At 46.2% G+C, this 20450-nt stretch overlaps 10 protein-coding genes across 10 annotated transcripts; 6 read left to right on the forward strand and 4 right to left on the reverse strand.

The window, feature by feature from the left end:
* The first annotated feature begins 587 nt into the window (after positions 1–587).
* Positions 588–3855, forward strand: V1513DRAFT_444427 (uncharacterized protein). The gene is made up of 2 exons (XM_066897955.1): positions 588–1479; positions 1535–3855. Exons 1-2 carry the CDS (start codon positions 970–972, stop codon positions 3671–3673), a joined length of 2649 nt encoding a protein of 882 aa, XP_066753570.1. The 5' UTR covers positions 588–969; the 3' UTR covers positions 3674–3855.
* Positions 3856–4609: 754 nt separating this feature from the next.
* On the forward strand, positions 4610–7863 carry V1513DRAFT_444430 (Endonuclease/exonuclease/phosphatase). The gene is made up of 3 exons (XM_066897956.1): positions 4610–4787; positions 4845–7387; positions 7448–7863. Exons 2-3 carry the CDS (start codon positions 4861–4863, stop codon positions 7549–7551), a joined length of 2631 nt encoding a protein of 876 aa, XP_066753571.1. The 5' UTR covers positions 4610–4787; positions 4845–4860; the 3' UTR covers positions 7552–7863.
* V1513DRAFT_444432 (uncharacterized protein) lies at positions 7666–8615 on the reverse strand. Its single transcript, XM_066897957.1, has 2 exons — positions 8196–8615; positions 7666–8135 (listed from the first exon to the last, which is right to left on the reverse strand). Exons 1-2 carry the CDS (start codon positions 8473–8475, stop codon positions 7975–7977), a joined length of 441 nt encoding a protein of 146 aa, XP_066753572.1. The 5' UTR covers positions 8476–8615; the 3' UTR covers positions 7666–7974.
* On the reverse strand, positions 8606–10050 carry V1513DRAFT_444434 (uncharacterized protein). Its single transcript, XM_066897958.1, has one exon. The coding sequence runs from the start codon at positions 9963–9965 to the stop codon at positions 8787–8789; it is 1179 nt and encodes a 392-aa protein (XP_066753573.1). The 5' UTR covers positions 9966–10050; the 3' UTR covers positions 8606–8786.
* V1513DRAFT_444435 (uncharacterized protein) lies at positions 9966–11992 on the forward strand. The gene is made up of 4 exons (XM_066897959.1): positions 9966–10035; positions 10091–10363; positions 10422–11614; positions 11663–11992. Exons 2-4 carry the CDS (start codon positions 10248–10250, stop codon positions 11725–11727), a joined length of 1374 nt encoding a protein of 457 aa, XP_066753574.1. The 5' UTR covers positions 9966–10035; positions 10091–10247; the 3' UTR covers positions 11728–11992.
* On the reverse strand, positions 11835–13497 carry V1513DRAFT_444437 (UV radiation resistance protein and autophagy-related subunit 14-domain-containing protein). Its single transcript, XM_066897960.1, has one exon. It carries the CDS (start codon positions 13219–13221, stop codon positions 12067–12069), a length of 1155 nt encoding a protein of 384 aa, XP_066753575.1. The 5' UTR covers positions 13222–13497; the 3' UTR covers positions 11835–12066.
* Positions 13498–13607: 110 nt separating this feature from the next.
* On the forward strand, positions 13608–14628 carry V1513DRAFT_444440 (uncharacterized protein). Its single transcript, XM_066897961.1, has 3 exons — positions 13608–13944; positions 14009–14067; positions 14132–14628. Exons 1-3 carry the CDS (start codon positions 13774–13776, stop codon positions 14370–14372), a joined length of 471 nt encoding a protein of 156 aa, XP_066753576.1. The 5' UTR covers positions 13608–13773; the 3' UTR covers positions 14373–14628.
* A 138-nt stretch (positions 14629–14766) lies between these two features.
* On the reverse strand, positions 14767–16112 carry V1513DRAFT_458467 (uncharacterized protein; the record flags this gene model as incomplete). The annotated part of the gene is made up of 3 exons (XM_066899696.1): positions 14767–14978; positions 15077–15645; positions 15700–16112. The coding sequence occupies 3 exons, from the start codon at positions 16110–16112 to the stop codon at positions 14767–14769; spliced, it is 1194 nt and encodes a 397-aa protein (XP_066753577.1).
* A 198-nt stretch (positions 16113–16310) lies between these two features.
* V1513DRAFT_444445 (Peroxin 13, N-terminal region-domain-containing protein) lies at positions 16311–17826 on the forward strand. Its single transcript, XM_066897962.1, has one exon. The coding sequence runs from the start codon at positions 16471–16473 to the stop codon at positions 17659–17661; it is 1191 nt and encodes a 396-aa protein (XP_066753578.1). The 5' UTR covers positions 16311–16470; the 3' UTR covers positions 17662–17826.
* Positions 17827–18879: 1053 nt separating this feature from the next.
* Positions 18880–20333, forward strand: V1513DRAFT_444449 (uncharacterized protein). Its single transcript, XM_066897963.1, has 2 exons — positions 18880–19801; positions 19864–20333. Exons 1-2 carry the CDS (start codon positions 19038–19040, stop codon positions 19904–19906), a joined length of 807 nt encoding a protein of 268 aa, XP_066753579.1. The 5' UTR covers positions 18880–19037; the 3' UTR covers positions 19907–20333.
* Positions 20334–20450: the final 117 nt, after the last annotated feature.

Here is a 20450-nt window from a genome sequence, read left to right on the forward strand (position 1 = left end):
GAAACAGTTATTCTGTTGTGGGCAGTTTAATACTAAATAGCAGCTTAAATGGGAAGCAAAACAAAGGTCCAGCAAACCCTATCCCCCGAGGACCAGAGCAACAGTGGTGTGTTTCCATTGACATTTAACTGCTTCACTGGGGCTTTTTTTTCCTTAGAGTCCGTGTATAACTTCGAGCAATCAAAAGGATATTGGCGTCGAAAACACAAACGCTTAGAAAATCATCATTATTACGCTAATATACATATGTACATATAACGGCTTAATATGCATATTGCATTTGACAGGGGTCGACGCATCCCCGCTAAAATAGCGAGGCAAGGCGTCGATTTTCGCGTAGAGAATAAGGTTTGGCTTTATCGAGGTCCAATTTTCTCATGCATTCTCCAAGAGCCTGGCGGCTCATACTGAAAGTGAATATAACTCTTTTCATGATTTAAAATATGAAACCATTTCAGCGAAAATGTTCTTAAGACACCAAATTGCAGCGCGAGATGAGGCCGACGCGTGATCGACGCGTCTGAACGCGTGCGACGCGTGGTGCGAACAACTCTGAATCAAAAGGCTAGGGTTGGGGCAATTGGACAATGTTTGCTTCAGGAGACAACCCCCTTTTTCGATGAAAGCACAGCTGTCCAAGGCCCCACTCCCAGCCTGGAATGTTTATTACTTTTTTGCACCTCTCGCTCTACTCCTCCATTCGCTGCCTTGCTTTTATTTATGGGCTTTGAGGATTTCATCGCAGCTATCGGTACATTTATTCGGAAACCTGGACTCTTTGATCTCCTGACTTGAATCCAGGGGAACAAACGGCAAATACAATCCTTCCTTAGATTTTTCTCGCCGCTCCTCTTGAGCTCTTCAATCAAACTGTCACATCTTTCGGTATATGCGGCTTCGATATTTCCAAAGTGGCCGGCTGTCAAGTCAGTTATTATTTCGGTCAATCTCCTGAGATAACTCGGTGCAATGACGTCTCTGTACTCCTCCAACACTGCCTTCATGAATCCTGGGCCCGCACCGGCGCCGCCAATCAACAGGCCGCCGCTCGCTACCAAAGCGTCAGCATCCAATGTTCCGGTGATACCTTCTAATCGAATATTTTCTCCTGTATCGGCGACAGGTAATGACTCAATTGCACATTGTAAGCCTTCACGAACTAAGCTAACAACGGGCCTGAATTTAGGATTAAAGGGTCAAATTATCAAGCAGGGTTGGGCCAGTGTTAAGGAAGATGGGTTAAGGTCGTTCATCTGGACAAAGAAATATCTTATGCTACGCGACTCGAGCGTGGATATTCACAAAAATGAGTCTAGCCCGCCTACTACTTCGGTCGCACTCGCCACCGTTACAAACGTCAGTCGGGTCGATGTTAAACCTTATTGCTTCGAAATCGTGAGAACTTCGGGAACGAAGAGTTTATTTGTGAGTTGCAAGAGTGACGTCGACTTGTATTCGTGGATGGATGAAATCTATGGTGTATGCGATTTGGTATCTTCTTTATTATATAAATGGATCACTAACACTTGTATAGCGATGCCCTCTCATGGGCGTCTCTAGTCCGACAAACTTCACGCACAAAGTTCATGTTGGATTTGACCCTAGCTCGGGTGGATTCACTGGCCTTCCGGACACATGGGCTAAGCTTCTCAATGCGTCGGCTATTACACAGGAGGACTACGCCAAGAATCCACAGGCTGTCATCGAGGTTCTTGAATTTTATTCAGACATTAAGGCTCAGGAACAAGATCCCCCCTTATCTACATTATCGTCGTCAAGCTCTTCAGCTCCGTTTAACACAGCTGCGCAACCATATCTGCAGAGGCCTTCGCTTCAGCAACGAGCATACACGACCGGTCGAATAGCTCCAGTTACACCATCTTCCGTCCCATTACAAACATCTTTGTCGCAGCCTGAATCATCAAATTCATCCAAACTGCCATCCAATTTGGCTCTTTCGGCTGCAGCTAGTTCCCGTCCAACACCGCACAGAGCAGCACCGCATGCTCCCCTCCCAAGCCCGCACAAGACTATCACACAACCACAGGTTCAGAATTTAAATTCTGAGCCGGCGTCAACTTCTCCCACTACATCCTCACATGCAAATGAGCGCGAGTTTGATCGTGAGTGCGAAAGGGGTAGAGAGCTACAGCGTGAGATACCAGCAAGACATCCGCTGCATACGCGGCAAGCGCTTGACGTTGCCACCCCGACGCATTCATCTAAAAGTCAGCATGAGAACTACGCGAAGACATTGCATCAGCAGCAGAAATCACAGCAGCAGCGTACTTCAAGAGATGATATTAAGAAACCTGCAACGGGTGCCGAAAGCTCGGCTGTCCTCTCCATCGCGCCACTCAAGACGTTCAATGCTACTCGTCCCGCTCCGGCAGCACCTCGACGCGCTGCAACCGACACGATCGCGCCACAGCTACAAAAACCAAAGGTACAGGCCACAAAGGACGAAGAGGCTCTGTATAGAGCTCATGTCGCTAAGCTTCAGACTCAGGCACAACAACGGCAGCAGATGCATATGCAGCATGTCCAAGCACAAGCTCAACGGCAGCACTTAATCCAGCAGCAGGAACAGCAGCAACAACAAATAGATGCTCAGAAAATACAGCAGCTTCAACAGCCACAATTGCAACCACAACCTCAGGGGCACATCCAACAACCTAAGCCAACTCATGCCAAGAAGCCACACCGTCCTGCAGACGGTGTGGACCTTACGCGGCCCGCGTCGAAAGAAGAGAAGCGAGTTTCGACTATGGATGATATGCAAATCATGGTAAAGCTTCGATCGGTTGTTTCTTCAGGTGATCCTCTTCTGCTGTATAACAAGAAGGGCAAGGTCGGTCAAGGTGCGAGTGGATCTGTGTACGTCGCTGCTCCATTGCAGCAGCAAATGAGCTCACGATACAACAAAGTCGCGATCAAGCAGATGGATCTTGCAACCCAACCTCGTAAGGAGCTGATCGTGAACGAGATTTTGGTCATGAAGGAATCTCAACATCCGAATATTGTCAACTTCTTAGACGCATATCTTCGTGAACCTTCCGACTTGTGGGTTGTCATGGAGTACATGGAGGGTGGAGCGTTGACGGACATCATCGAGAGCAACACGTTGACCGAAGCACAGATTGCGACGATATGCTTCGAGACATGCAAAGGTCTGCAGCATCTTCATCACAAGAACATCATACATCGTGATATTAAGAGCGATAATGTCCTTCTCGACTCCCATGGGAACGTCAAGATCACAGATTTCGGATTCTGCGCCAAGTTGACAGATCAGAAGAACAAGCGAGCCACAATGGTCGGCACTCCTTACTGGATGGCTCCGGAGGTAGTTAAGCAGAAAGAATATGGTGCTAAAGTCGATATTTGGTCATTAGGTATTATGGCGATTGAAATGATTGAATCCGAGCCGCCGTATCTTAACGAGGAGCCACTGAAAGCGTTATACTTAATTGCAACTAACGGCACACCGACCCTCAAGCGGCCAGAGAAACTGAGTCGAGAGATCAAGAGCTTCCTGAGCGTTTGCTTATGCGTGGATGTGAGCAGCCGTGCATCTGCTGACGAGCTGCTCACGCACGACTTCTTGAAGAAAGGATGCAGTTTGTCGTCCTTGGCTATTCTGCTAGGTAGTAGCGGTCAGGAACGACATTAGATGTTTCATGATGGTATCAAATAAGTTATTTTCTTGCAGATTTAATCGGATTTTGGATGCATGCCTTTAAACTATTAAACATTTTGTGTTGGTGCGTGTTGCAAATCTGTTGGCATTTGGATTATGTAATTTGGCATATTAGTTAGCTTTAGTTATAGCATTTATTGAACTTTCTGTTGGCAATCAGTCAGCATTTCCCCGCTAGCATCCATGTAACCCTAGTATTCGAAGACGCCAAACCCCATTTTTAAAACGAGCGAAATAAATGACGAGATCTGATGTCATCTTGCATGTCAGGAGTATGCGTATTATTGGAGCAGTTAACTTGAGCATATTTGACTCTCGATGTGTCGGTACGAGCTATAAGCAATTAAGCATTAACAATTAAGACAACGATTATATGTATATCTGAATGTTCAGAACGGAGGATCCAAGATAGGTGTCCTGGTCCAAGAAGTGGAGGCCAGATGGCAAGGAGTCAAGCAGCCTCAACGCACACTACATATGTGTATGTTTTGGCACCGTTTACGGAAATGGCAACCATCTTTTCGGCAACAAGCTTAGACCAAAAAGGGCAAGGTCGCAAAAATCAGGGCAAAGTTTGAACTTTAAATCTGAAAACGCAAAGCTGTTGGCTGGTTAACGGTTTAAGGCGTGACCGTTGGGACTTGGGACTTGAGAGCTCTACCAAAGAATTCTCCACATACTTTGCACAGCTAAACTTTATATGGCTATGATTCAATTCAAAGCGGACTAGCGCCATGCATAGTCAAACCCAATGTCTGCCGCAGCTTGTGCAGCAACAGACATTTACGGAACGCGGATTCATCGACAGGCCGTATGGGGGGTGTTGATTACACTGAGCCAACAGCAATACATCAGGTATGTCAGCGCTCACACTCGACATATGTACATGGACTTGATTATTCACTTGATAGTGTACACATTTCTCTCATAGATCAATATACCAGATCATCTGTATTTGGCGGAGATCCACTTGTCTAAAGGATTGTTGCGCTCTAATCGCAACGGCACATATCCCAAGCGGAAGGTTCGGCAATTCGGCTGCGTTTCCGCCTTATTCCAGTATTTGATCTTTGCTAGGAACATAGATGTAAGATTTTATGATTTGTTAGTACAATATAGCCTGGTATTAATATCTGTGCAACAGATCAAATGCTTCGACCATGACCAGCCTCGTCCTTTCGACAAGTACGCACAATTTAACATTCCACGCTTCATCTTGCGCCGACTCCGGCGGAACAATTGACACACCATTCTACATTTTGGAACCAAAAACGAAAACGCCAAATGTTACGCCCACTGGCTCTTCAGTTCAGCCTGCAGCTACGGATCTGTCTGTCCATGATACAATTTCGATTGATGAAGATGGTATGGATTCGGATCGCATGACATTGAAGCTTCAAGACTATGATATTGGCAGCATCCCGAAATCGGAAGTGACATATCTAGCGGAATTTCTACTCGCATGGCGAAGTGCGCTGGCTACATTGGAGGAGCAAGTCCAGGTGACCCAAATTTCGTCATTCGAGGACCCGTTAAGCTCAGACTACGTAACTACCCGTTTGATCCAAGAGAAGGACGCCTTTATTGAGGAGAAAACTGTTCAAATCCGTCTGATTACATGGAACTTACATGGCGAGGTCATTGGCGAGGACTTAAGACCACTTCTATTCGGATCAAACGTGCTGTCGGATTCAGGAGAGCTGCAGGATCTCGGAATCTTTTTCGTAGCTCTTCAGGAGGCTGATCCCTTGACACCTACGACGCTTTCCGCAAACCAAGCCACGATTGCCAGGTGGGCGAATCAAGTTCTAGAATGTCTTGGTGAATCCTATATTTTGTCGGCATCTTCAGAATTGCTGGGCATGGTCCTGCTGATGTTCACTCATAAAAAGTTGGCGTCTCAGATCACGCAGCTCGAAATATCATCTGCCGGCACCGGAGTATTAGGGTACTGGGGAAATAAGGGCGCCGTCTGTATTCGCTTTACGCTAGGCGAGAGTGATTTGGCTGGCATTGCTGGCGTCGAGATTGCTGTAGCCAATATGCACTTGTCTTCTGGAATCGCGCCTCAAGCCGTCGAGCGAAGGCGGTGGGAGATGAGTGAACTGGACAAACGGCTGAAGTTACCTGTTTTTAATGGCAAGTTATTTCGAAAACAGCGAAACGGAGGAAAAAATCGGAAAGAGTTGCTGTATCAAAACGGCGACCTACTGGATGAATTAGACGAACGAGTCTTAGATACATACTCAGAAGACGACATGGTCGTTGCTGCGGCAGATGCGGTTGCAGTAATGAAAATTAAGGAGAACGGCGTGGCTAAGGAGTATGAGGCAGGAACTCCTGCAATTCCAACAGCGGATGGCTCTGATAAAGCGGCAACGATTTCGACTTCAACATCCACCACTGCAACAACAGCGGCAACAGTTAACACCGATCATGTCGGCCCGGAAAAGGAGATTAATTCGATTGTGTTCATTCTTGGTGACCTTAATTATCGACTAGCCATGGACCGATCGGATATTTCACAACTTATTGCCAAGAATGACTATAATGCATTGTTGTTCTGGGACCAGCTTCGAAATGAAATAAAAGAGGGATCAGTCCTAGTCGGTTTCCAAGAAGGACCCATTTCATTCCAACCAACATACAAATACGACATTGGAACAAATGTATTTGACACAAGTGAGAAGGCGCGAGTACCGGCATATACCGATAGAATACTATATACCACATATCCGTCATTAGCACAATTGGATTACGAGACTTTCATGCATTACATTTCATCGGATCATAAGCCCGTTGCAGCTACCTTCGAGTTACGCACAATGCTTATGGACGCCGATAAGCGGGCGGAGATTGTTAAGAGATTGCTCCATGACTTAGATGCACGAGAAAATAAGTCTAGGCCCAAGGTGGAAGTTGACAAAACTGATTTGCTCTGCCCGGATATGACGGTACTCTCGACCGTCCACCAGACAGTGAAGTTAAAGAATTGTGGTAACACGCAAGTTGCCTGGGAGATTGAGATCATCGATGGGTCATTGATAGAAGTTGGGACTCCCCAAGGAGTTTTGCCGCCCGGTGCTACTCAGATGGTGCGTGTGTCATTCAAAGTTCCTCCAAATGTAACGCATATCTCGGAAATATTTATACTGCGCATCATCAATCGACAAGATTACTTTATTTCAATTAATGGCAACGTATTACCGTCTTGCTTCGGTGCCTCACTCGAAGATATGATCCGAAAGCCTTCTGGGGCACGACATGGGTTTCTCGCTCTGCAAACTGGGCCGCAGCTAAATATTCCCCGAGAGATATGGAAGTGCGTCGACTTTCTGTCAACTCGAATTACACGAGAAATTTTTAGACGTCCTGGTGATGAGATAGTTGGACAACTTGTACGCAACTGGCTCGACAATGGTGACGATTTCGACAGTATAGTTTTAGACTCGCTGGCAAAGGATGGAAACAAAGGAACACATTCAGTTGCAGAGCAATTTATCCAGCTATTGGAATTGGTAAATGGAGGTGTCATTCCCGAGAAAGTGTACGATATAATCACCCAAGGCAACGACGGCGTTCAACTGATATTTGAGGCTATGCCGAGAGTTAATGTTAATACATTAATTTACATTGCATCTTTCTTGAGAGAGGTGAAGAGAGTCGTTATAGATTTTGATCTTATACGTGAGCGGTCGCTGCTTCTTTACACAGGTGCTTCAGGCGGTGCTAACTTATTCGTCTTAGTGGAAATATTCGATAAAGTCCTAATCCGCATTCCGAAGACCGGCAAGAACAAATCTCGGCAAAAGAAGAAGCGACTGGAGTTTTTGAAAGGATTTATCGGTTAACAGTTTGCAAGTACATTCGGCGGCGTCGGTATCGTACTTCGAGCGTGGGTATATGTAATGAAGATGTGTAGATATTGAAGCTGACGGATAGAATGCGGTTTAAATTTGAGCTGTTAGTAATATGGGTCAATTTGCTTTTGGATATTATGCATAAATTTCGGATTGGTCTGGCATTTTGAATAAATAGCATGCAACTGAAGTCTACTGTCGTATATTGCCGTAAGAAATCATTTGATACTCATTTTGTCGTCTGCAGGGATAAGTGGCATGCAGTACAAATGCCGCAAAAGCCAGGAATGACGGAAACTGCGCAGAATGTAAATGAACGGCAATGACCAATTGCTTAATGATCCGAAATAATGCAGAACCCACAAACTCCAAGACCTACAAAAGTTTTTGTTATTTTTAATATGATAATTTCACTTATGCCATCTCTGGCGGTCCCCCTAAAGTAGTACCCTTCCCAGTCGACGTAATTTCCATGGCGGATTCGGTTACAGCTTTCTCAATTTGCTGCCGGTCAACAGCGAATAGTTGCTGCCTCTCTGCCTTTTTCAGTTGCGTTCTTGAGCTCTGCAGAATATCTGAACCTTTGGTTAAAATTTACCACATTGAGGATCTTTCGCCAACTTGCAGTCACTCACCACTCATCTTCTCATCGACATCAGCATCCTCTGCTTTGATCACAATCTCGCCATTTATAACACTAACTCCTCGTCGAGCCATGTACCGCTGATTTCGCTCAGCCTTTTTTGCCTGCTTCTTCGACAGGACTCGTCCATGAACAACCACGTTGCTTTTCGCGATACCGGCCCTGAGAGCTGACGCGACTGTGAGCCGGCTCTTGCGCTTCTGGCCAGCCGCTGATTTGCGAGATTGCTGCAACGCAAGTTTTGGCTTGTTAACTGAGTTTTTGGACGGCATCTTGATCGTGGTATACTGCAATCTTGACTTGGAGGATGTAGATTTCAGGAAATGCTACTAGAGCAGAGGCCCTGACCGACTTGTTGGGAGGTTTCAAGGAAAATTTTTGTTGCGACCAGCATAATCAACCTCAGGTTTAGTGCTTTATATTAAAAATGTATTAGTGGATTAACTTGGGGATAAAGCACCGGAAGTTTGCTAAACACTCTTTTCGGTTTCACTTTTCCATGTGAGTAGTTGCAAAACCTTAATGTACAACCAAATTATGCGATAGAAAAACCAAAACGCATCCAAAAGGACTAAACTCCAGTTTAACGCCCATTTGGCCTTCGCCGCAGATCGCCTCTGGCAAAGTTGTCCACAGCTCGTTTGAACAAAAGCTCCAAATTGCTTTGGCCATTAGGCATGCTCTTCACAGTCTCTTCCTCGATACTCTTATGGCTCTTCTCATCGTCGTCGCGTTCACCGATACAAGACCGGCATAACTCTTCAACCGTCGCGCGGTCCTCGCCCATGTAGATCCACAAGCCCCAAACATCAGGCTGCTTCGGAGCAGTCGTATCTTCATAACCCACCTCCCACGGTTCAACAGCATTATACGGCGATCTGACCATCACAAACTCGTCTAGTCGTTCGATATCGGTAATATCCTCCAATTTCAAGAAAAAGCTTTTCAGGGACTGGCGGTTCAAGATCGCAAGGACATGCTCATCGGCTTCTTCCCACGAGTCCGTACCATTTTGATAGTAATATCCGTTCGAAGCCGTCGATGCGCGACGGGAGTATACAAACAGTACACCTTGACAAGGTAGCTTTTCCCATGCACTCGTATCGGGCACAAATTTGTACAATACCGCATGCGCACTGGTTAGCTCAATGTCATTTATTAGTGGGTCATGGCGTGCCAACACAGTGTGATTTAACTCATCCGTGGACTCCACGGGTAATATGTCTGGCTTTGGAGGCGGTGCGGGAGGTGGTGGAAGGACACTGTTTGCTGTAGACTTCCGGGTCTTGACTTTTGGCCGAGTTGGCGATTTGGCTCGAATCGGTGAGTGTGCCCTGATCGAAGACGCTGACTGGGCCTTTGATTTCTGTAAAGACCTTAGAAAAAGATCTGCAGCTTTCAAATTCGTGGACGACTTAGGTGAGGGTACCGCAGGCGGTGTAAGTGTCTGAATCGGATATTGCTCCTTTCGTGCCGGCGAAACTAGAGTCTGTGATGGCTGCGGTAGATATTGCGACTGCATAGGGTAAGATTCCGAAGAGTATTGCTGATATGGTGGCTGTTGGTAATAATGCAATTGAGAAGATGGCAAAAGTATGTTATCAACCATGGGCGCAGGCGGAAATTGTGGTGATCGAATCATGCTGAGAATGCTCTCCCCTCCCGGGGACGAATGACTCTGGGAAGAGATTGGCGGCTGCGGCGGAGCAAGCAAATGGTCCTGCGGCGGCCGCAAAATGTGCATTATACTCCGTTGCGACATGTTATGTTATGTATATATTCAAATAAATGCCGTCTGTCAGTGGAATCATCTAGGAATGGTGTCGACAAAGGTACCTACGCATTTGGCGACCGTGTGAAGATGACTGACTGACGCTCGGCGGTTAGGTTACCCGGGATAAAACGTAACGTCATCGCCTTGGTGTGTCATTGCGCTCGATAAAATGCGTCCATTATCGGATGTTAGATATTATGTGCTCATTGACTTATATCAAATTCAATTTTAATTTCTAGTTATCCCTATATTGGGACATTTAATGGACATATGTCGTCTCCGCCGCAAGGATCAAGTCCGTCGGGCGAGGATAAAAAAGACGAAGCCAATTTTGACCCTTCGACAGAAGATCTACTGGCGCGTTTCTCAGCATTATCTGCTCCTACGTATGCCCAACTAACTTTCCACATGGCCGATTGATATACGTTCTAATATACCTTTTAGACACGAACTTAGACAGCGAGAATCGTCGCCAGATGCACTGGGCTCCATCGACGCACTCACCGAGCGCTTTACTAAGCTATTCAACCGAGTTCCCGTCTCTGGTATAACAAAGCCAGTCACAAGTTACGCTGCTGAAGAAGACGTCGATCCACGGATATTTCTGGGCTCATATGCGACTGCAGAGCCCTTGGCGCTGGAGGAGGAGCACAAGTGGAAAGATCTAGTCGAGGTAGACGAGAATGATTTTGAGGAGGCACTGCGTGAGCTGAGTGCAAAGGAATGGGAGCTGTCAGCAGATGATTTGGCTGAACTGCACTATTTAGAGAGTTCGATAGTAGTCTCCACAGACGCTGAGAATGGTGATAGTGGAATTCTGGGCAGAGGATATCTGAAAGCAGTGGCCGAGGATTTGGACCACAGGGCTAGTGATAACAACAAGCCAGTTGAGATGACAATAGATGAGAAAGCACTAGATCAAGAGACTAATGATTCTCAGATTGATGCTGAGAAGCGGCTAGGATCGTATATTTCCGAAACGGATATGTCAGAGCAGGCCAATGCATCACATGATGGCAAAGAGCTCGAAGAAAAAGCTATTTCGTATTCAGTGCCCGAAGATAAGAACCTTGAGAATTACACTGAAGAAATGGGTTTGTCTAAAGAAGATACAGCACAATTTCAAAGCGAGCAGACAGACATTGAGCAACAGGCAGACCGCCTAGTCAAGATGTACACTTCGTTACCTGGGTCAGGCGTCCCGGATAAGTCTCTCCCTGACGAAGACGACGAGAAAGATGAAGATGAAGAGGCCGAAGAATTAGTCGATATGTACGTTCGACTTGCTAGCGACGATGAGGAGGAACAAAAAGCTGATGGCAGCAAGACGCCAGGCGACAACGGAAATGTTGGAGATGATGACGCGGAAGCTGATTTGCTTGCGCGACTGCAAAGTCTGAAGTCACCCCAAATATACTGTAGAGATTTTCCGGCATCGAAATTAACCGATGTTGCTGATCTTCCTGAGGTGCCGTCGGTGATATTGCCCTCAGTCGCAAATAATATTATTAGCGGCAAGCTGCAAGAAGACGCAGCTTTAGGATGCTGCATGTGCTCAGACGATGTGGAGTACCGCTGTTTGGGTTGCGAAAGGTCGGACGAAGATTATTTATATTGCAGTAAATGTTTCTTATTATGTAAGTTCTTATGCTTTATATTTGGAAAGAATACTAACAGGCGCTTAGCACATTTAAGCGAGCAAGCTGGATATGATGAGCGGAGTCATCGATACAAGAAATTCAGCCTGTGAATTGAGTTTGCGTGGCATGTTTGGTGTCTTATTTCCGATGGTGTCGTGAGGTTCCATATGATGGCTTTTGGATATTTGTTCGGTAGGATAGTGTCAGATGATATATATGAGTGTACAACTGGAAACGTGTATGTTACCTTTTAATATAGACATGAACCGAATTCATATATATGCTACAAATTCTTGATGTAAAATATAGTACTTACAATAAGAAATACGAATGCAAAATGTACAAGGCAATATAGTTTGCTCTCCTACAACTAAACCCAGGAGGTCAAAAAGGTAACCATAACGCCATAGTCTCCAATAGCTCCTACGCTCGCCATATCATTCAAGCGATCAAGCAACTCCCTTCCAACTCTTCTTGGGTCGCCGTCGAACGTCAGTCCAAGGCTCGTCAGATATATTCTTCGATTTCTTCTCTATCTCTTCCGGTGCATCGACCAAGAGAACGTCGTCCGACACGTCGTTTCCCTCTGTCTCCACAACTTGCCACTCTGCCCATGCACGCATATCTGCGTCCACCTGGTTCTTTTCCCGTAACACCACGAGCACGACTGCAGGATCTAGAAAAAATCCCAGGTTATCAACATCTGGACTGCGTAACCGTCTCCATAGATGTGGAGCGATGTCGAGATATGAAGATATGTCGACTTTGTCGGTTGGTGCTTCTTCGTTGGTGGTAGTGCAGAGATAGGCAATGTCACATATTAGCAGTGTCAAAGCCTCCAGAAACATATCCAACTCCTTTCGACTGCGTTCGCGCTCGGCAAGTGCACCGATTTTTGCCGTCACGGATAGTTTCCGAAATGTTGACTGCTGCACTTGTGGGCGTCGTCGTATAGCTATAGCGGGACGAAGGGTAATCTCATAGGGCAACTGAACTTCCAGGTACCGAGCCAATAGTGTAACCAAAACACACGTCTTTTCCATAGTCGCCAGCAGTGCTCGCGGAGACAATCCTGTTAGGGAACCAAAGTCTGGAATATTGACGCCGCCAATGTTGAGCTTACCGTCGTTGACACTCACTCCCATGGCTGCTCGAAGGTCGTTTAAGACACGTTCGCGCTCATCTCGACCTTTGGACCGCACTGTATCGACTTTTGAGATCGCACGATCGCGGGATCTGGTGACTGTGTCCAGTTGCAACGAGTGTGCATTTCGTAAGGCCGTTGCAGTCCGCGATAGTGTGTGAGCTTTCGTGTGGACTTCATGCCGCAAAGTCGCCGCGCGAGTTCTCAGCCCCGCCAGAGTATGCCGAGCTTGGTGCAAAGTCTTATTCAGTTCTACTAGTACTATCTTATGCCGTGAGATTGCATCTACTGTCGGCAAGGCGCCGTCCGATAAGCATGATGCGACAGATTGAGATGTAGTCGAGCGAGTGGCGAGGGCGTTGATGACTTCGAGCCGATAAGGTAGTACTTGAGAGCTTGCACAACGTGCACAAGTCAGCGATGGATCAGAACGCGAACATATGCCGCATGTGTATGCCATTACCGCGACAGTCAGGAATATTATATATCCTAACTTCCTTTCTGGTAGTCGCGAGTTTCAAATATCTTACATGCACTAATACTATTGGTAAGGGAGATCGTTCAGCAACATAAGTCAGTGCATCTCGGCCCCTTGCATTTTGAGCACTCTCTACTTCATCGAATCAGAGCAGTGATGGACGTCTCGATAAGCGTTAATATATCGATAAGGAGTTATGTCTCTCTAAGTTGTGAGACCAAGTTGGTGCGGTAGATAGTTGAGCAAACCCTAACCTATATAACAGGCATTACCTTGGAGCTTTGTGCTCTATATGCGTAATATCTGTTGCTCGCTTCGGCCGATCATCATACTTGCGGGCATGTGTACATTTGTCGATGTGCTCTACTGTTTTCCTCTCTTCTTACAGCTGTCAATTCTTTGCAATACTCGCTCTGTTCTCTCACAATATATGCCATATCAACTTGACCTGCTTACATTGCAGCAGGCTACGAGTTAAAGTTTTCTACTAGCTTGACCGCGCTTACCGAACTTCAGATTCGGGGCTCATTCATTATGTCCGAAACTGAATCGAACTCATCAAGTCGGCAAGCTGCGACTGCAACTGGTCTGCAGCATCTCCAGCCTTTTGACGAATCGACGATTTTTGAGGAGTATCGTGATATTATGACGCGTTCCCACGAGGAACAGCGGCAGATTTACAGCGAATTCAAGGCATTTACCGATGTGCATTAACCTTTAAGATTATGATAACTCTATTTGTCAATATTTGCTAACTATGACAAATTAGGATGTCGCAGCATGGGTTAAGGCCGCATCCCAGTTTGATAATTTTAGAAGTCGGAAACGGTGCCCGAATTCCTTCAAATTTGGAAACGAAGTGATTTATTTACTAATGCCTGTACTATTGTAGGATAAAGACTCGCTTGGAATGGATCAAAGCTAAACACAGCGAGATCGAAGGCGTCCGAAATGAAGTCGTCACCTGCGTCGAGGCCGTCAGGGCGGCGTTGAGTATACTTGGCGGTATTACAGGACCTTTGAAAGGTTTGTCTGGTTTAGTCGACAATGGACCTGAAGACGATGACAGTTCGGATGGGCAGGGAACTCGTTCAGCCGAGGGAGTGGTGCCGAATCAGGCGGGCCGAGAATAACTTCGCTTCTATTTGCTGTGAATCATAATCTTGTGACTAGCACATTTTGCTTTGACCCCGTATCTTCAATAATAAGTAAAAGAGGTTTTCTGCTTATGTCCCGCGTCTCCCATAAAAAATTATTGCCGTGTCGTTAATTAAATGAAACTACTGAATATACGGTCACTAGAGACCTGGAACTTGTTACCAAGGCCATTAAAATCTTGCTTGTACAAATTTACGCCTGCCGATATTTATTCGTAGTTTGATTCGCAAGATTTTGAGGCTGACTATATAGTATCGTCGCCGATATTTGCCGATACGATATCGGCAAACCGGCAAATCGTCAACAGCCCATTAATAATAAAAGTGTTAATTACAACCGGAACTGAGATGATGTCCATCCTGCCTTCTGTTAAGTTGAACGCCTGGACGACTCACATATAAAATCTATATATCTGTGTTGTGCAGTCATCTCTATGGCATCGATAAGACCACGGACATATCCATCAGCATCAAAATAAACATCATTATCTGGAACGTTGGCTGCACTGGATTCACAACCAAGGAGAAAATCACGTATTTTAAGTCCAGTTGTCGTACTTAGACGCTCATATGCCCGTCCATCTTTAACCAACCACTAAAATAGCATGAACGTGAGTAGACAGGCCATTTGATCACGCATTATTGCAACTCACGCTTCTGACAGGATCCTTCATGCCCACGCGCCAAACTGTCATTCAATTTTCCAAACCATATGCGATTGCGGTATTCAACGGGACCGCAGAAGCCTTGTTCTAAGTTCCTTTGAACGACTTTGTGGGTATGCTGTTTCATAATTCCCACCTCTAGATCGACATCGTCGATGTCCTCCTCATATGCAGTATGAGGATTTTTGAAACTTGGTGATTCCTTGAGGCATATCAATACCACAGCTTTTACATTCATACCTTTCATCCACATGTCCTTGTCACGAAGGAGTTTACCATAATGCTCAGAGTGTCCGGCCTCGATGACAACCCGCAGGACAAGTCCAGCATCGTCATCATTATAGAAGAATGAGCCATCAGGGTCTTTCGAACTGTAAGCGTACTTGCCGTGAGTGCTCTTCATGTTGGTAGATCCAGTATCCCGAATCCTGCCGAGTCCTTGGGGCCAGTGATTTGCGAGGTATTCACGAACGCCCGTTTTGACTTCAAAGCTGAACTCCCGAGCTGCAAATTCATGGAGAGCTCTTTGCATAGTAACCACAGTCGCTACCTGATCTAAGCTGTTGTATGACAAGTGTGGATACCTAAACCGTCAAACTTTCAGCTGCACTCTGGAGAACGGAGACTATATATGATACCTCTGATCCTCGTGAATGTCCATCTCCTCCTTAAATTTGGACCAACTTTTCTGCAATTTCAAGTACATAGAATAAGGCATGTGAACGTCTAATCGCTGTTCTGGAGTATTGTTCTTCAACAGGTGAAGTGCCTTGGCATAGTCCGACATCTCATTCTTGTGTTTCCGTGGAGAAGTATCTGGGAGCACAACACCTGGCGCCGTATTCGACTTCTCATCGGATGCAGTCAATTCCGGCGACCAGGCAAAGGAAATTCGACGTCCACTCATCTGAGCGACTACTGAAGGATGATGCAAGACTCTCAACGGCTGGTGATCTCGCACGTGCGAGAGATTTGTAAGCAGCGCCCCGTATTTCCGGAGACTATTGCGTCCATATTTCGTAAAGAGATGCCAGCGGAATGTATGTATCATTGTGAGATGTCAATAAAAATAAACTGACAGCCATCTAAGGTGACAAGTGATTCTAGGTGTTGGGGTTGTCGTGGACGGAAGCGTCATTGGGCTAGGGTTTGAAGGGAATCAGGGTTCAAACAAACTGGAAGGGTTAGGTTAGGCGATCGCTCTAAACATCACTACGATACGTGTTTGCGATGAATGTCACAAGCTTCGGCCCGGCAGAGTTTGCTCCTCAGATGTAGTGATTGGTAAGTTTCGTTTGATCTCAACCTTCCCCTAATTCTCTATCGTTTTATTTCCGACGCTCACTCTTTCTTGCCTGGGTCTTGTTTTTCCTGGCTCTGCAATATCATCAAGAGCGTCATAGATTAATATGTCGTCAATACCACGACCAAAGCCATGGGAAGATCGCGGTGGCGGCGGCGCTCCGTCCAACCCCGGACCCGCGAATGTTGCATCACAGGCTCAAGGAGCAGTACCAACCACTTCCGCTTCCACATCAAATGTAGCAGCGGGTACATCGCCCAGCTCAGCTCCTTCGCGGCCTGCTCCTTTGCCTTTATCAAGCACTCAGATCCAGGCTCCTATTAACGCATCCGCATATTCATCAACGTACAATTACGCTGGAAGACCATACGCCAATGCGTATAATCCATACTCCTTCTCCTCGCCGTACACCTCCGCATATTCACCTTACTCTTCTCCATATGCGTCTCCATATTCACGTCTGTATGGTGGCCCAGGTCCTTCGATACCTGGTGCAGCGGGTTCTTTAGAGTCCTCAACTACAGCAGCCTTCCAAATGCTTGAGGCTGTCGTTGGTGCGATTGGCGGGTTCGCGCAAATGCTTGAGTCGACGTATATGGCTACTCACAGTTCATTTTTCGCCATGGTCGGCGTTGCAGAACAAGTCGCTGCATTACGACAGAGTATTATCGGATCGGCTTCGCTGGGAATGCTGGCAATTTGGAGAGTTTTTGTTCGGATATGGCGACGAATTACCGGGCGCGGCCAGGTACCGCCACAGCAAAACCGGCTCAATATGCGGGAGTTCGAGAAGTTCAAGCGGGAAGGCGGTCCGGCTGGTGTTCCAGGAAATGCTAGCCAGCGGATTTCCGTCTGGCCCCTGCTTGTTTTCCTCGGTGCGGTGTTTGGAGGACCGTACTTGATGTCCAAGTTGATAAAAGCAATTTCTGCTACTCGACAGGAAGACGACATGAGATTGTCGGGATACGACAACCAGGTTATGGGAGCTGGAAACAGCGGAATTGCTATTGCTGACGGTGTGGTTGCTGGTGGCTCGCCAACCGGCAATGATTTAATTATTGATCCTTCCAAGTTGGAATTCTGCCGCGCTATCTACGATTTTGTGCCCGAAAATGAAGCTATTGAGTTGACTTTTAAGAAGGGCGAGGTTATCGCGATTTTGTCAAAAGATACAGTTACTGGCGCCGAAGAGGGCGAGCCTACGTGGTGGAGGGGTCGTTTACGAGATGGAAGAATAGGATTTTTTCCATCAAATTATGTCGAGGTTATCAAACGCCGGACAGGAAAGGCAGAGTAGGGATAAATATATGTGGTCTGTATCATAGTGTCTGCGTTGATTGGGATTTGTATGGCAGTTGCAATGCCCGGAGTTTGTTGTTTGCTTGTTGTGTGTTTAGAGATTATATCGTTCGTTGTTTAATGAAATCTATGGACCCGTCATAAGATCGTCATTATTGTGATCCATCCATCCAAATATAGTATATAAATAAGTCTAGTAAACTGAGCTTGCGGTATCCAGCTGCATTTATTTATTTTGTTTCGGTCGGCAGTGAGCCTTGCGGCTGCCATAACTTCCGGACTTTTGCTTGTTCCAACATACTCAGAAATGTTCTCCAAGAGCTAATTTTGATGATCTGTCTTACGACAAATTGTATTTGTTTGCCTTTCACATACACCGTGATTCGTCTAGATATCCTGGAAGAGTAATATTTTGGGCCAGCAACGACCCAGCACAGATTTACTTTTGATGAGAGTAGGCGATGTCATGTGAGATAGTAATCGATTCTAATTATAACTACATAGTATCTAAGCCAAAAGGTTATAGTCGTGTTAGGGCATCTCAAGTTCGATGACACCGTGTCAAGGCGATATGAGCATATCGGTCGAGGATATTAGTAGACAAAATGTAGCACAAGTGCCGGTTGCTTACGAATCTGATCTAGAGATGCCGTTCAAAATATCTTGCAGTCGAGTAATATTCGGCCAGGGTCAGTACCATAGCTCGTTGGTACACGCACCCACGCGCAGTTATATGTTCGACGATACGAGATATCAGTAACTGATCGAGGCGCGTTCATTAGATTGCTGAGCTAGTTGGTGCACCAGTGCCTAGGGCCATTTGTAGACTGGATAATCTGTGGTCGACATTGCCGCAATTGACAGGTATTGGTGGTCCCTTGAGTTGCTCGTGTTCGAAATTGATTTTCTGTACAGAAATCGCAGAGCGCACAGGGTGAATAACGAAGATTGATCCGTGGCTCGTCGTTGGCATCAACGCCAAAAGGTCATTGATTTTATTTATCTTCCGGTAACGTCATCGTAATGACCTGTGATATTAAAAGATTCAGGATTTGCCATTGAGCTACACCGGTACCAGACGGTAATAAGAAACAGTCGGCCTCGTAATCATACGACGCAGTTGCCAAATTCCGGATTAGGGTAGACGTTGGGTTAGGGATCCAATCTTTTGCGGGTACTTAACTATAGAATTTAGGGTTTTTGCATGAAGTTGCAAGCCTGAGCACCAGCTCCCATAACCAGAAACTTGGATAGACAGACATTCCCTGCAACATACGCGACGCAGAGGTACTCCAGTAATTTTGTCTTCTGAGATTTTAAGGGCCGTAATACGTCGAGCTGGGCGACGAGTGATTGTGCGTGACATCATTAAGTATGTCAGATCGAGACCGGGGAAAGGATAGAGAGCGCGATCGTGACAGGGATAGAGTGCGTGATCGAGACAGGGATAGAGAGCGCGATCGAGACAGAGACAGAGAGAGACATTATCGCGATCGGGAAATAATGCGAGATAGGGACCTGCATCGTGATCGTGACTATGGAAGTGATCGGTATCGGGAGAAACACAGAGACCCGGATAGAGATAGAGACAGAGGTAGATTTTATCGAAGTGACAGACGGTCCCGAAGTCCGAGGGAAGACCGAGGAGACCGGGAACGGGTTAAAGATAGTGTTCGCTATCGAGAGAAAGAAGACAGCCACCGGCGAATGGTTCGATACGATGACATAGATGACGGCTATTCTCGAGACTCTAGACTTGGCAGAGATCGTAGCCGCTCGCCAGATTCGCGCAAGCGTAGCGGAACTCCAAGTAGGACGCTATCCCGAGAAAGGGATTACGACAGAGATGATGTGGATAGGCCGCGAAGGAGAACGAGAAAGAGTCCGAGTGAGGACAGAAGACGGTCTACAGAAAATCGAGGCAGACGACGTTCTCGGACTCCCAGTGCCTCACCTGTTCGACGCCTTCGTTCGCCCGACGCGATGGATACTGCAAATGACTCTGAAGAGGATGAGACAGTGCGAATGGCGAAGCTAATGGGCTTTGCGGGATTCGGAACGACCAAGCAGAAACGCGTAGTTGGTAATAACGTTGGCGCCGTGGCGAAAGAGAAGGTTCCCCAATATAGACAATACATGTATGTATTCTTATACTACACGTTTATTACATCAGCATTGGATACTAAATAGGATATAACAGGAATCGTGAGGGCGGTTTTAACCGTGCGCTCTCCCCAAAGTAGGGAATCAGCGACTTCGAAGAACCGTCGTCGCCTGGATTGTATTTCATGGGTCAACCGTGCTCTCTCTCCAGGTCGACATAAGGCCCGATGTTAGCTCCAGGTGGAGCATAAGTCATGAAGGTAGTATCTATCATCTTAACTGTGGATATTCGCATGAGCGATTGCGAATAGCCGCTGATGTATAATACGCGCATGAAATTCATTACATTGTAAAAACTTTCGACAACCGTGCGCTATCCCCAGGTTAAGCATTGAGCATGAAAATTTATTAACTTGAGTCACTCTTTCCTATCCGCAGCGTAGGCATAGAGTATGAGCATCATGTTATCTGTAGAATATTTTTGAGTAGCCATGGCGAATATCCGCCGATGTATAATGCATGCGATTCATGATATTATATTAGGGTGAAAGTTTTATTACATTTGAGTGCGTCGTCTCTCTTAAATCAGGGTCAATAATTAAACATGTCCGATTTATAAGTCTTCGGATTTCCCATTAACTCCGATCGTAGCGCTCAACTTTGCTATTGTGTCAATAGATATAT

Source organism: Lipomyces chichibuensis (genome assembly GCF_038497645.1).
Source record: "Lipomyces chichibuensis strain CBS 12929 unplaced genomic scaffold V1513scaffold_15, whole genome shotgun sequence".
NCBI classification, from domain to species: domain Eukaryota; kingdom Fungi; phylum Ascomycota; class Lipomycetes; order Lipomycetales; family Lipomycetaceae; genus Lipomyces; species Lipomyces chichibuensis.